Consider the following 14,936-nt stretch of genomic DNA (forward strand, 5'->3'; position numbering starts at 1 on the left):
AAAACAATAAAAACAACAGCATGTGGATGGGCCGGCTGGCACAGTCAGCACGTGGCTCACAGCATCAGTGAGACACCGCATTAATCAGAGCCTGTTGTAAACTCTGCTTTATTGGCCAATATTTCTACACGCCTGAGGGTACAGTAGTCTTAAAAGCAGATTTTATGGTCATATTCAGCAGCGGTTTGCTACCGACTGTGACTGAGTGGCTCCATGCGTCTCTGCTTAAATTGCTGCTGATGGAAGTGACAAACTTCTGGTGGTACAAAGTCAAACATTCACAAAAACACGTACTCATAGCACACTTTGTTCATTTCATAGACTTCGTCACAAGTCCAAAAATGTGGCATGAGGGTGGAGGAGGTGTCTGCTTCCTGGAACAGGCTGTTGGAGGTGACATAAATTTACACGCAGTATTATTTCAGGCTTATTGTTCCCTTGCAGTATTTTCACGCACAGTTGAGCGCACGACATTATGCAACAGCAGGAGCAAAGTGTATAGACAGTTCACCGTTTATGGACAGTGCAGATTAATCAGTGACACCGGACCTGAATGCGAATACACCAGCTCGTCTCTATATAACAAACGTGTGCACGTGCCGGTAGCACTCTGCCAGCTCTGATCCCAGCACTTCAGCAGGACCTTGGGAAGGCCTCAGTTTACATGCATGAAACTGAATGTATTTAGGATTTAAAATTACTGGGAAAAAAAAAAAAAGTCTAACTTGAGTTTGACAATACCATATAGATCATTTGCTGAAGTTTTGACAACAACTAGGAAGACGTCCATGACATCCCGTCGAAGTGCAGCGCTTAAGAGTCCTCATAAGATCAAACTGGAATCATTTTGCTGATCCTCTGACTGGATTACTTTGCTAAAATAAGATGGTGATGACTGCACAGCGTTCACTTATATCCCCTTTTTGCTCTTCCTATATCACGCTGCAAAACTTGTGAATGGGAAGTGCTCAGTGAATCATAATTGTTTTGTTGCTTGCTCTATTATCATCATAAAGTCAAGCCGTTCCAAAGTTTCCATTCATATAAACCAATTTAAGAAACTAGGTCAGGAAAACAAGCGACTTCCCGACCACGAGGAAATCTACAACCCTAATAGGTTATTTCTTAACACGTAACCCACATAACACTTCACCTCTTCATCCCGAGCAGTTAAATGATTTATCTGGCTATTTACCTTTTGATAAGAGTTTATACAAGCAAAGAGGTGTGCAGGGGAATACAGAGGTAATGCACACATCAATCACAAGGTAACGGTGAGTTTATTTCATGAATATTTGTCTTTGCTCAACCCAGTTATTCAGTTTGTTATTCCTTGCTACTTTTATGACCCCTTTGTGCGTCTCTATTTTTAACAAATGTTACGGCATTCGGATCAACAAATACTTTCAGGATAGAAAGGATTTTGAACATCTGTCTTTATAAGAAATGACCTTGATCGTTTTTATAAAACATTTGACACACATGAACACACAAACAAACTCATATGAATAAAGCTATGACATGCAGTTTCTGTAGAACGAAGGAAGTTTCTGTCCTCTCACCTCAAGTGTTAAACGCTTGCTCACCCTGACTCTGGTTCTTTTGGGGAGTTTTTCAATTTGAAAAACGAACAAACAAAGAAAAAAAACACACACACATTCGTGCACAAATTTGTGTTTTGAAGAAAACATGCAAGACTGAGCCTTATAATAACGCGGTGTCCTTACTGTCACAAAAACCACTAAGCTCGGCTGACACCTCTCAGTTTTCTACAAATCTGACTTCCCTGCAAACAGAGGAATTCAGATAAGGTGATGGGAAAATGGTGCAAACTTTGACCAAAAAGATATAATCTAAGCATGCTCAGTTTCTTTCAACAGGATTTATAAAAGTGGATCGTGTTCAATAAGGTTAAAGGCAAACAAAAAAAACCTACTCATCAAAATGTGTTTGGATCCAATGTGAATCTTAACTCAAATTTTAGTAATAATGTACTCATTCATGTCTGGTTACGTATATGTTTGTGTAAATTAGGGCTCTCACAGTTTTCACGAGTTACCCTTTCAGTTGCGCTTGGTCATCAAAATGTTTTGACAAATTTCCATGTGTGTGACAGGGACCAGGGTTAATATGTGAACATTAATATGTGAATGTTACATCCAACACTCATCTATTGCTGTTAGGTATTTCAGCAATGTCCTCTTCTGAGTTTCTTTACATATGCTGTGGACTCGTTGAAGCGATTGTTTTGCCGGTGATCACTAGATAACACAAAAACCTGAGGATTCTTTTCCTGACACTAAATTTTAGGTGGCGACAAGTAGCTTTCAGTATTTAAAGCTCTTGGAAAGGCGTTCTGAACAGTGGTGCTGCTGAAGTGAAGCATGGAATTACTGTATAAAACAGAGGGTTACAACTAAATTGCTTCAACTTCCTCACCAGTGAAAACATAATCACTAAAACATTAACACTTGAAAACATCTACACTGCAGTAAATGTCCTGCCGATCACATTTCACAGATATTCTGTGCAGGCTGCATTCGAGGAAAACATTGGTGCTAAAAATGAAAGGCAACTAGGACAGTTTCTCTCCGATGGGAAGCAAACATGCCAGTAGTGAGTGTGTTACTTTTTCAAAAAGAAAAACAGAAAGTCTTTTTTTTTTTTTTTTTAAATCAGAGTTTGACTTTTGTCACACACAGATTACAACACAGTACATTTCTTCTGCCACATATCCCATCTTGTCAGGAAGTCGAGGTCAGAGCACAGGGTTGGCCGTGATGCCGCAGCCCTGGAGCTGATAAGGTTAAGGGCCTTGCTGAAGGGTCAGAAGGGGCAGCTTGGCCTTGCCGGGCCTTGAGCTGCACCACAGCACCTGGTTAAACCTACTCGTCTCAAACGTTATAGCGTACTGATCCCCGTCTCACAAAGTGTGTGTAGCAAGATAAACCCCAATCAATAATGAAAGTCCTTTTGACAAAGACCCTATTAAACATTAACCAGCTCAACATTAACATCACAAAGATGATTCGAAGGAGCCCCGTCAGCAGTGTGATGGATGAGTTTGTACTATAAGTTCACCTGGTTCAAACGGCCATTTATTGAATATGTTTCGATGCTGACGTGACGCCTTGGAACCTCTTCAATATAAAAGGCATAAACACATATTGTGTATGAAAGCACATCTGTGAGGTTTGAAGTAGTTTTGAAAATGACAATGCATTAATCAACTTATTTTACCCCCTTGTTTTGTTTCTCATTCCTACAAACTTTTATTTATATAGCACTTTTCTTAACAAGGCAATAAAGTTCTTAACAGAAAGGGAAACAAGAATCAGACAACATCATTTAAAATCAAACAAAAAACAACAGTGATCCTAAAACAGAGGGGAATAAGGTCATACGTACAAAATAACCTGTCACCAGTGGGATGACAAAGTGCATTTCTAAAAGCATTCCAGTGAATCAGATGGAATTCAAAGGGCATCAAAGATTCTGCTAATCTTGTTAGTCAAATATACAATACGATGTGGCGTGGTCTCCTTATTCACAGAAGACAAGAAAACCAAACATTGATGCCGCGCAGACGCTGGTTAAATAGTAAAGACACATGTATGAGATATAGCAGATTTTAGTAAAGGAAACATGTTCAAATTAAAGTCTATAAAAACATAAGTTGTTGTAGAAATCTTAAATAGAGCATCAAAATCTGTTGGTCACCTGTTGGTCGTCGTCGGGGGGGGAAAGTTTTAATGCTTAGGATTTTTTATTCTAATTATTTTTTTGGACCATGAAGTTACATAAAACTCAGTGTACATTTCCAGAAGCACAGAATGTTACAGCTTTTCTGCTGACAATTAACACTGTGTTACTTTTTCACCTGAGTAAGGAAAGTCTGGCGGCCATAAAGATAAGGTCTGTCTGTTCCACACGTCTGATGCAAGCATTTGATAAAAGAAAAACTAAGATATAAGCTTCTATCCAGTCACATCCTGCTGAGTGCGTGTTAATGCACATGCATTGCAATATTCAGGATCACATGCAGTGCTACAGTGTCTTGGTGTCAAGTTTACCAGCTGTGCAGTTTTTGAGCATTTACTGAAGCATAGCCTTTCAGATGATTTTCACCAAGTTAATCACTGTCGGCTAACGCACATGCTTGTACACACATTAGCTCAGGTGTGTGTGAGCAGAACAGGGACTTGTGGGATGGTTGTTGTTCTCTTATAAGGCCAGGAAAGGAACAGTCACTCCCACAGTCCAAAAACAGCTGTAGTAACAAGCACTGTCAGTCAGCATCGACCAGTGAGGAGGCTTCACTCTCACTACACAGTGGTGACACCTGTAACTATCTCTTCTATTCCCGAGGACCCTCAGACAGAAAGCAGGGACTCAAAAAGACACCAGCTTCGCAGAGGGTCTGCTGAATTTGCTCCACAAGACAAGGACATGGAGGAGATGGAGTATTTTGTGCAGAGGGAGGTTCTGGATGAGTTACGTCTGGATGAAGTGGCACAAAAAGGGACGTGGTCCATTAAACCAACTCTGGGCGAACGGGTGAAAGAGTCCCTGAGGTAAAAATAGAGAGGAGAGGACACAGGGGAGGGAAATGCCAAAGGCAAATCGGACCACTGAAAAACACTGACGCAAACAGACAAAACAGAAAAAACAAAACACTTGTTTTTTTGGTGCCAGTGCATTTTTCTGTGTGATAGCAACTATATATGTGCTTGTCTGTATGTGTGCCTCTAACTGCTCAGTGAACCTTTGAAAAGTTGCTCACAAATAGGCAAATGAGTCATGTTGCATTTGCGTGCAGAGTGTACTTGTGTAGTTGGCTAAGTTCACAGGTTTATATCTCTTGAAGATTTTACAATGGCCTGTAATACATTACATAAGATTCTTAGAAAGCTCTTGAGCATTTACAATAGCACAGCGCATTTTAGGAACATAGATTTTCCATCCAATCAGTGAAATAATCTTGTGACATTTTAGCAGAGGGGGAGAAGTTTCTGAACCTCTTCTTAGAAAAAGAAATTATTCACAGAGGCAGGCATTCTGGCATTTTAATAGTAAACATTTGTTGTGATTGAAGTGAACAGTAATATATCAATCAGTCGGTTTTGTGTGTCACTGTTTTGCAAGGCCAGCTGATAAAACCTGCAGCAGATGTTGCAATTCACACATCTGACGACACTGCATTGCTTATAAAAATGTATTATTATGTATGTTTTACAGTCTCTCTTCAGCTAATTTAATATATATATTGTAATCATAGTGTTTTCTTTTCTTTATCTTGCAAGTAGCATAGATGACTAAAGCCAAAAAAAAAACATTCAGTGAAAACTTGACAGCATTGTTGTGTACCTTACATACTCAGTAGCTCCAATGTTGTGTTTCTCTGGTTGCAGGTGTTCAGTGCCCAGGCTGAAACAAACGCTTCTGAGCTGGATACCTGTTCTTGGCTGGTTACCTCATTACTCTTTCAGAGAAAATGCCATAGGGGACCTGATATCTGGCTGCAGTGTGGGCATCATGCATCTGCCGCAGGGTTTGTATGTATGAATGTGTACACTGACGGGGGCTCACAGAGTTTATCCACACACTTTCAAAGAAAAAATTTTTTTTCAAGAGCTACGTGAGAGGATCGATACCGTAATCACGTCTGTCTGTTAATCATGAAGCTGTGGTTAAATTAGCCAAATGTACAGACACGAACAGACAAGCGAGCAGCAACAGCTCGCTCGGCTCTGTGCGAATGTAAAGACGACAAATTGTGTTTTTTGTGGAGTCACTGCTGCTTCATATTTAATGAACAGACATGAGATTGGTCCACTTATTTCACTTTCATCAATAAAGAGCATATGTTTCCCAAATGTTTTCAACTGCCAAAAATGTGTCTTCCTCAACTGTCATTGAATTAGTTTTGGTCAAGGGACAGGCTTTCTCATACTTCTTTTTCTTCTTTGACCAGGCATGGCGTATGCTCTTCTGGCTTCCTTACGCCCAGTGTTTGGCCTTTATACCTCCCTCTATCCAGTGCTGGTCTACTTCATCTTTGGTACTTCCAGACACATCTCCATAGGTGAGAGGGAAACACACGTGTGGGATTTAAAAGGTGGAAAGCAAAGAAAAACATGTAAAGATGGATAAACAAATTCTTACTTGTGTCTTTTTGCATGAATGTGTGTGTGTGTACATGCTCGTGTGTCCAGGCACGTTTGCTGTGATCAGCATCATGATTGGGAGTGTGACAGAAAGGCTGGCGCCGGACAGCAACTTTATTGTAAATGGGACGAATGGGACAGAAATCGTGAACCTCGACGAAAGGGACGCACACAGAGTGCAGATAGCATGCGCCCTCACATTCTTGGCTGGAATCTTTCAGGTGTGTGTTTTTGTATGTGTGTGAGTCCACTTTGACCGCACTGAAAACTTCCAGTGCCTTTACTGAGCAGTAACCTGCCTTTTGATTAACCTGCGCTCTCTAATTTCCCATCCTAAGATCCTGCTGGGTGTGGTGAGGTTCGGTTTCGTGGTCACCTACCTGTCTGAACCACTTGTTCGTGGCTACACTACAGGATCAGCATGTCACGTGTGTGTCTCCCAGCTAAAGTACCTGTTTGGAGTTTCACCATCTCGCTACGCTGGTCCCCTCTCCCTCATTTATGTGAGTATGTCACATATTATCCAACTCATACTAAAATAGTATTCTGACTTACTTGCACCTCTTCTCTTCCATTTCATGCTACTTCTACAACTCTACATTTTGAGGGCAATAAATTGTGTTTTGTGCTTTAAGATTTTACTTACATTACATTCCTTACAAAACAAGTAATGATCTGTGCATCATTACAAAGCATATTATAGTTAAATTGGCTATACATGCATACCTACTTGTAAATGCATTCCTAATACTTGTTCTTTTTTTGGTTGCCTAACCAAGCAATTTACCAAATATCAAAATTGATATACCATTGATTAAAGTATTAATGCACATTTCACAACTAATTCACTTACAATCAAAGGCCCTGGACAGCCACACAGGAGTTGTCAGTAGCTCCAGCGGATCTCTGCTGATCTGTTTGAAGTTGGGTGGTGCGATGCGCAACGCTACAGGAGGCCATATACTACATATGATAAAGGTGTACTTTCACCCCTCCTAATCTGTGCAACTTTACATACCCACAGAGTCCCAAGATGAAATAACATCATGCAACTTAAATGAATACGCCCATGTGGAGTACAGAATGTGCAGTACCAGATGTGCTTTTAGTTGTTGGGGTTTTTCTTTTGTCAAGTGGGATTGTGTGGATGGATTTTGGCACACGCTGTCAGTATACATTTTCTCCTGCTGCACTCCAGCTAAATGCTACAAGCATGTCTCATATTACACAAAAAGGGAACTATTAGCAGTAGGCTAGTGCTTTGATGTTTCAAAGGTAACTGAACAATGTGCATAAAAGCTGGAGACTTGCAGAAACACCTCTCACAAACTCTGCAAAGATGTGAAATGTGAAAAGGAGACAAGCCAGGTAAAATGATCACGGCAAACACTGGACATTGGAAGAAGGCCTCATAGCTGAAAACAGTATAAATGAACCGAGGGCAAACAAAAACCATGGCAAATATCTTCAGATTCTGATTCCCTGCAGAGCTGTTATCATAACTGATATTTCTACAATTGTGTCCACTTCCTCATCTCAGGGGAAGCAGTGTGGCCATTGCCTTCTTGTTGCTTTTTACAGTATATTTGCATTCATTTTACCTCCAACTGTTATTTCCATCTCCCCTCCACTGTTTCCTTCGCAGACTCTGGTGGACCTTTGCAGACTGCTGCCTCAGACGAAGGTTCCAGAGCTGGTGGTCAGCCTGGTGGCGCTCAGTGTTCTTATTGTGGTCAAAGAAGTCAATGCGTGCTACGCAAAAAAGCTGCCAATGCCTGTTCCAATAGAGCTCATAGTTGTGAGTCCTGCCTTTGCTTTTTCTGCACAAACATTAGGTGTACACATTTATTAATCCAGCAGGGGGCATCTTGACCTCTGTGATCAGAGGAGTAGAGGAACTGTTTGGGACTGCATGTGAGGAAAATAATGATTTACCTCATGTACTCATCCTGAAACACCATGGTTTGTTCTTGTTTTCAACAGATCATAGCAGCTACAATCATTACCCACTTCTGCGGACTTAGTGACAAATACTATATTGATGTGGTTGGAGAAATTCCCAGTGGGTAAGTTCGTCTTTGTATGTTTGTACAGTAAGCAAAAGAGATGGGCTAGGAGGGTGACCCACAGGATACCTGTTAGGGCAAGACTGTTTACTAAAGACCCACATTTCACAGCTGTCAAAAATGCAGAGCTGTTTATAAGACACAAAAACACTCTCTAGGGGGGGAAAAAAAAGAAAGGTCACATTGTGTGTTTGTATGAGTGAGCGTCTATTTAAGCTGGGAAAGTTCCTGTGGTGGAAAAACCCATAAGTGAGCAATGCATCTCCATAGAAGTCATAAAACAGGGAAGTGTAAATTTAGGAAATAATAGTAGATAAATGTCACGTACATACAGTTTCAGAGTGTGTGTGTGTGTGTGTGTGTGTGTGTGTGTGTGTGTGTGTGTGTTTTAATCATTTCATATATGTGTGCCAATGATTAAAACCTAAACCATGCTTCTTCTTCTTTTTTTTCTTTCCCCTGCTACAGGCTCAAGGCTCCTCGTGCTCCAGATGCCACTTTGTTCTCAGAGGTCTTAGGTGATGCCTTTGCTGTGGCCATTGTGGGCTATGCCATCAACATTTCTCTCGGCAAAACATTTGCCCTCAAACACGGCTACAAGGTGGATAGTAACCAGGTGAGAAAAACACACACAGACACTGACACACACACACACTGTGGTACTCACAAACAGCTGATAGAGTTATAATTGGAGTGCCTGTTCTTGTCTGACTCACTGTTAACAGGGGAGAGTAATATTAGACTTTGCCCTCGAGTCACTCACAGTTGGTCATGACACATGTCACATTAGTGGAAACTATTGTTCAGATTGTTCCAGATCAAGCCTCGTCTCGACAGGATCACTTCCACAGACTTGTGCATTTCCGTTCATGATAATTCTAGTGTATTGTTTGTTTTTTTTTATTGTTTTTTTTAAAAAGTCTGTTCAAGTAATTATTGGCATTAATTGCAAAAGCAAAACATTGGTTCATCTCAGATTCAGACTGCAGTCATGGCAGCATGACTGAAGCAAAAACAAAAATGGACTTATGTCATTCTTATCACTAACGTTTTTAAGGCATTTTCTGCAAGTTATTTGCAGTTTTTCACCAGCAATGTTTGTAAAATGTCATTTTATATTCGAGAAGTTTCCACTTGCATATTTGTGTGATCAAAGGAAATACTTTTTTTTCTGATAGCACTTTATGTACCGTCAGTGTGATTATATCCTAGTAGTAACAACAGGCTATAATTGAGTTGTCTAAATTTCTTAAGGAGTTAGCCAAAGATGTGTTTAACTCAGTAATTATACAAATCCATGTTCACCTCAAACTCCTCCCTGTGTCATGTGACAAATTTCAACGTAAATCTGCTCAATAGCAAGCGTGCTTTGCTTTTCGTTAGCCAACTTGCTGTGCATATGGCAAAAATAAATGACATGAGATTATGTGCTACAATAAAATAAAGATACAAGGCGCATGAAACCAGTAGGTTCTGCAGAAAGGTGTGTCGCTCTGTCATGGAGATTCAAAGCTTTCCTTTTTTCATTTGTTCATTGTCTTCTGATTATTCATTCTTTGTGTCCAACCACAGCCAGGGATTGAAGTGCACTGTCTGCCCTTTGCTGCTAAATCAGCCATCAGTTTATAGGAAGTAGGATTAAAAGATAGATGCAAATAACTTCTTACAACCTGCAGTTTTTTTTTCAAGCACATGTAGGCATTAGTATTTTTTATCTCTTATCATTATGTGTAACACAAAGACTTGTTTACACAAACGCACACTGGCAGAGTCATGTGATTGGGACCATGCTGCTCTGTAAAGAGACGGGTTAGGAGCACTCAGAGCCGCAAAGAGCTGGCCTGCTAAAACATTAATGCCCAACAAGCTTTACTCAATCAAGCATCTTAAATATACTGTCCACGGCTCTCCACGTGGCACTGATGTGTGAACCAGGCCATAATAGTAATGAATGCTCTGCTAATTTCCCTGACTTCAAACCTTTTAAACTGAGGTCATGGTATTAATAGAACCAAACGTCTCGATCCATATCAAAGGTCATCTATTTTTCAGCCTATACATGCATGATATTAAGTTTAACTAAAATGCTATGTTTGTCTTCCTGTTTCTGTTTTTCCAGGAGCTGGTTGCCTTGGGACTCAGTAACACTGTCGGTGGCTTTTTCCAGTGTTACTCTGTGACTTCGTCCTTGTCTCGGAGTCTTGTCCAGGAGAGCACAGGGGGAAAGACACAAGTAAAAACACAGCACATATATAGTCCTGTGTAGTTTTCAGTTTTCAGGCACTAAAAATAAAGTAAGGAAGCTTTAAAAAAAAAATGTTACAGACAGTTCAACAAAGCGTAGAGAAAAGCCCAAGTTAAATAAATACACAACGGTTTAAATGTATATTTGCACACGTATACGTGGCAGGTAAGGAAGTTCAGTTCCTCTGTGGATTTAGGGACTGATCAGATGATGTCCGCATGGTATACCTCTAAGTTGTCTAAAACTTTTGCACAGTAGGGTTCCTGATTACATATGACTCTCTAGTTACTGTTAAGATTATTTATTGTACAATAAGTGAGTGTTTTCTCTGTGTGTGTGTGTCTGTGTTTCATCAGGTTGCAGGGGTAATTTCTTCTATCATTGTGCTGATCACAGTTTTGAAAATAGGTTCTCTCTTTGAAGATCTCCCCAAGGTACCACTCTCCTTCCTGTGCCGTTTCTCACTAGCGATCGGTATCTCTCGTGGCAATATTATAACCAATCCGACTGTGGGAATGTGGGAATTCATTTGTCTCTGTGCGTGTTTGCTCCTCAGGCCGTCTTATCCACAATAGTGTTTGTGAATTTGAAAGGAATGTTTAAGCAGTTCCTGGACGTGCCTATGCTGTGGAAGACCAACAAGGTTGATTTGGTAAGACTTAATCCGCTTTAACAGTCATTCAGCTCAGTTGAATCCTGCAGGCACATTACTGAACTGTTGACCCCGTTGACTGTCAGTGTTTTTTACCGCCCTCTAGCTGGTGTGGCTGGTAACATTCATAAGCACCATCCTGCTAAACCTGGACCTGGGCCTGGCTGTTTCCATTGGCTTTTCCATGCTTACCGTCATCTTCAGAACACAACTGTAACTACACAACTCTAATTATTAAATACGGATGTACATGCAAAACATTTAACAAGATTTTTACAGAGCTGAAGGCAGTTCTTGCTGCAATAATAACATTTTAATTCCTTTCAGACCTCACTACTCTATCTTGGGCAACGTGCCAGGCACTGACTTGTATCTGGACACAGAGACGTACAAGGAGGTAAGAATATTGCTCAATATTGTATTGATTCGAAGAAAGTTTAAATTTAGCTCAACCCAAATCGTGAAAAAAGACATGTTTTCTCATTCATCATGTGCAGTAGTTAGCCAAGTAGAGAGCTGTCAAAGTAGTGAGCCATCTTCATTCAGGGATGTCGACGGAAAAGTCAGATATCTCAATAACTGGTCAGACAAAAGTAGAACTACCTTTACTAGATACTAAGGGTATATGAGATTTTTTTCCTTTTTTCTGCTATTGGGTTCAACTGACCCTTTTAGAGGAGCACTCTGGATAGCGTTACATCCACTTTCAATCATTAAGAGATAGAAGAGCTCAGTTTAGTCAAACAATACCTGGGGGAGTTAGGAAGTGCAAATGAAAGTGGAACAGGGTTTAAGTTTCTAAGGCCTTCTACTGTCTGATTTGTCCCTGCAGGCTAAAGAGATTCCAGGAATTAAAATCTTCCGTTCATCTTCAACTATCTACTACACAAATGCTGAGATGTACTTGGAGGTCCTGCAAGAGAAGGTGTGTGTGTATGAGTACACATGAACGTGGGTGTATGTGTGTGTGTGTGTACAGGCCGGTGGTGCCTTTGATTATGAGATGCGATCCCTGTCCGCCGTCTACGGCACCCATAATTGCTTTCATTATCTCTCCCACTTGTCTCACTTTCTCTTCTCTCTCTTTAATGTGATGCTCGGCTTTTTGTGCAGAGTGGAATTGAAATTGGGAAGCTGCTAACAGCGAAGAAGAAACAGCTCGCAAAGCAGAAGCGTCAACAAGAGAAAGAGAAAAAGAAAGCCAAAAAGGAGGAAAGGAAACAAGTACGGTATCCTAAATGGCATATTTAGACAGAGTTGAATTCTTCTGTAATAATACCAATCAGTTATGGATTTCAGTTGGTATGTTTTGAAATAGTTGTCTTCACTTTCTCAACTTTTTTTGGCAGAAAAAAGCCATCAAGCACTCATCCAATGGCACATTCGCTTTGAAGGAGACAGAGATGAACAAGAGGAAAGTCCCTGAAGAAAGAAACGGGCAGAGTCAAGGCAATGGTGTAGTCTTAAGTGTGACAGAAACAACCGCAAATGGCTTTAGTAAAGGCCAAGTAAACTGGGCTTACCAACCTGACACAACCATGTCAGACTCAGACTCAGACACAGGTTGCCATGGCGATGACAGCATCACCCAGGTTTCGCACCACAGTGACGAGGATAAAGGAAGGGCCTGCAGATCAGACACACACAGCATCATCTTGGACATTTCCACGACCAGCTTTGTGGATACAGTCTCTGTGAAGACACTAAAAAGTGTACGTATGAGCCAGGATCTGTCCATGATGAAGTTATTAAATTAGTCACCAGACATCAAATAATAGATTAAATAAATGACCATTTACAATTTTCTACAAAGAAGAATAGATGACAAAAACAAACACAACATGATTTTTGTCTTCTCTTCTAGATTTTCAAGGACTTTGGACAGGTTGATTTGGAAATCTACCTTGCTGGCTGCCAAGGTGAGAGCTGCACCAGATCAAACCAAGACAGAGTTAATGTCATCAATGCAGAGAGAAGGCACTTAAGTTTTTGATAATGCATTAAGATCTCAGCGTCAGTGGTGCCACAAAATATCTTGTCAGACACGTCAGTCAGAGATAAATGTTTATTCCTATAATCACAAATGCTTTCCCGCTTCTGCATTAATGATCTTTCGCCGTCTTACCTTAGCCTGTGTCGTGGAACAGCTGGAAACGGCAGGTTTCTTCTCGGACTCCATCCCAAAGAGCAGGCTGTTTGTCACAGTTCATGATGCAGTGCTTCATATTCTCAAGAAACTGGGGCAGAAAGACTTTGTTCTTGTGAGTCAGGCTTACATGAATGGTTACTCATTACACTCTTGAGATTTCGCATCTTTACTTATCACTCATTATTGATGTGACATATTCAGAAATTTTCATTCCCTCAGTACTGAATCTTTCAAAAACATTTTCAGGATGTCTCCTGCAACACCCAGATGTGACCAGCAGGTGTCAGATTGTTCCAACTCCAGCCATCTTCCTCCTCCTCCTCTTCTTAGGCTGCCTGTTCCGTTGCTCACTATTGGTCACCAGTGTCTCCTCCCCTTTCAGTGGGGGAGAATGCACCACCTTGACATGGCGGACGGTTGCCATGGAAATACAGGGAGCCGTTGCTGTGGCAACAGGCTTTTTATGATATTGTCTAATGAGATAGCCAGCAATACGTCATTGCAGCTCTCTCGCTGTGTGGTGTGTGTTAGAGACAGCGAAGGGGTGGGGGCTGAGTGGGAGAATGTAACACTGGACTAATAGGAGTCTGTATTTATAGCCTGTGTGAGAGAGTGGAGAGTGAGTGAAAGGTTGACTGTAAGGGGAAACTCATATGCAAGAGGTGTTTGTTGTGAATACACAGGCTGCAATGTGTGTGCATGTGTCGGTCTGTCTATGTTCCTCAAGAAGACTAAAGCCAGGTGTCGCCAATGAATCAATAAAATGTAAATATTCTTCACCGATATTGACGTGCCATTCCCGTCTGGAGGGGTTCTTAATTCTAATTGTGCCCCTCATTGCTCCAATGGCCAACAATAATGAGCTGAGTGACAGATATAGTATAATACGTGTTACATTTTAAAAGAGGAGCTTGAAAAAAAAGTGTGTGTATTTATAGTTTGTATTCACATGTCTGATTCCGCTGACATCTTGAGCTCCATTCTATTTATAGGATCCAGTGTCATCTGCTGTTGCAACTATAGAGAAGTTAAACACTGTGTAGTAATACGTGAAGATTCCTATGGATTCAACTGGATAACCCACCCAAAGATAAATGCTCCCAGACATTTTTTTTTTTTTTAACCTTGTGATTATTTTTTTTTACTTGTAAAAAATGTACTGTATGCTGGAAATGTATGTAAAAGCGCAGGGGGCTTAGAAGGTCTTCACGATCTGAGAGGTGCATTTATGCCTATAGTTTGTAAAAATGAGTTTCCTAATCAGACACCAGCTCATGAGTGCAGCGGGACTTTCCTTCACAGGGGCCAACCACCACAAAGAAATGATAAACCCTGCAGAATGTCGCGGATCTTTAAATTATTTGTTTGCTGGATCGACCACTGCAGCTTAAACCAACGGCAAGTGTTCTGAATGGTAGAACACCTATTTCTTGTCTCAAGAGCATGTTGCTCACTGTTCATTTACAGAATCTTTAAAACTTGTCTGACACGTTTAACCGTCAAATGTGTCTTGAAATGTATTTTTTATACAGGTGTCAAGGTGTAACATATTTAATGTGAATGAACCTGAATATTCTCTGTACATATCCACTGCATTTCGTTTATGATTGAGAAATGAATGCGACGGTGTAAATAAAGACCCATAAAAACACATTAC

The 14,936-nt window shown here is 40.7% G+C and overlaps 1 protein-coding gene across 1 annotated transcript; it reads left to right on the forward strand.

Annotated features, from left to right (window-relative positions):
- Window positions 1–348: 348 nt before the first annotated feature.
- Window positions 349–14,932, forward strand: LOC103370868 (solute carrier family 26 member 6-like). Its single transcript, XM_008300039.1, has 20 exons — window positions 349–393; window positions 4,378–4,574; window positions 5,412–5,551; window positions 5,975–6,085; window positions 6,216–6,388; window positions 6,506–6,670; window positions 7,813–7,965; window positions 8,151–8,233; window positions 8,702–8,849; window positions 10,353–10,466; window positions 10,835–10,912; window positions 11,035–11,130; window positions 11,237–11,343; window positions 11,458–11,527; window positions 11,963–12,055; window positions 12,244–12,354; window positions 12,480–12,842; window positions 12,995–13,049; window positions 13,261–13,391; window positions 13,526–14,932. Exons 1-20 carry the CDS (start codon window positions 349–351, stop codon window positions 13,550–13,552), a joined length of 2,460 nt encoding a protein of 819 aa, XP_008298261.1. The 3' UTR covers window positions 13,553–14,932.
- Window positions 14,933–14,936: the final 4 nt, after the last annotated feature.

Source organism: Stegastes partitus, unplaced genomic scaffold (genome assembly GCF_000690725.1).
Source record: "Stegastes partitus isolate 25-593 unplaced genomic scaffold, Stegastes_partitus-1.0.2 Scaffold1492, whole genome shotgun sequence".
NCBI classification, from domain to species: Eukaryota; Metazoa; Chordata; class Actinopteri; family Pomacentridae; genus Stegastes; species Stegastes partitus.

Bases quoted from the DNA above. Each gene is read 5' to 3' on its own strand.
- LOC103370868 (XM_008300039.1), top strand. From the start codon at position 349: ATGAGGGTGGAGGAGGTGTCTGCTTCCTGGAACAGGCTGTTGGAG. The intron at 11,131-11,236 runs GTAAGACTTAAT...ACCGCCCTCTAG, and splicing joins AGACCAACAAGGTTGATTTG to CTGGTGTGGCTGGTAACATT. The intron at 12,355-12,479 runs GTACGGTATCCT...TTTTTTTGGCAG, and splicing joins AAAAGGAGGAAAGGAAACAA to AAAAAAGCCATCAAGCACTC.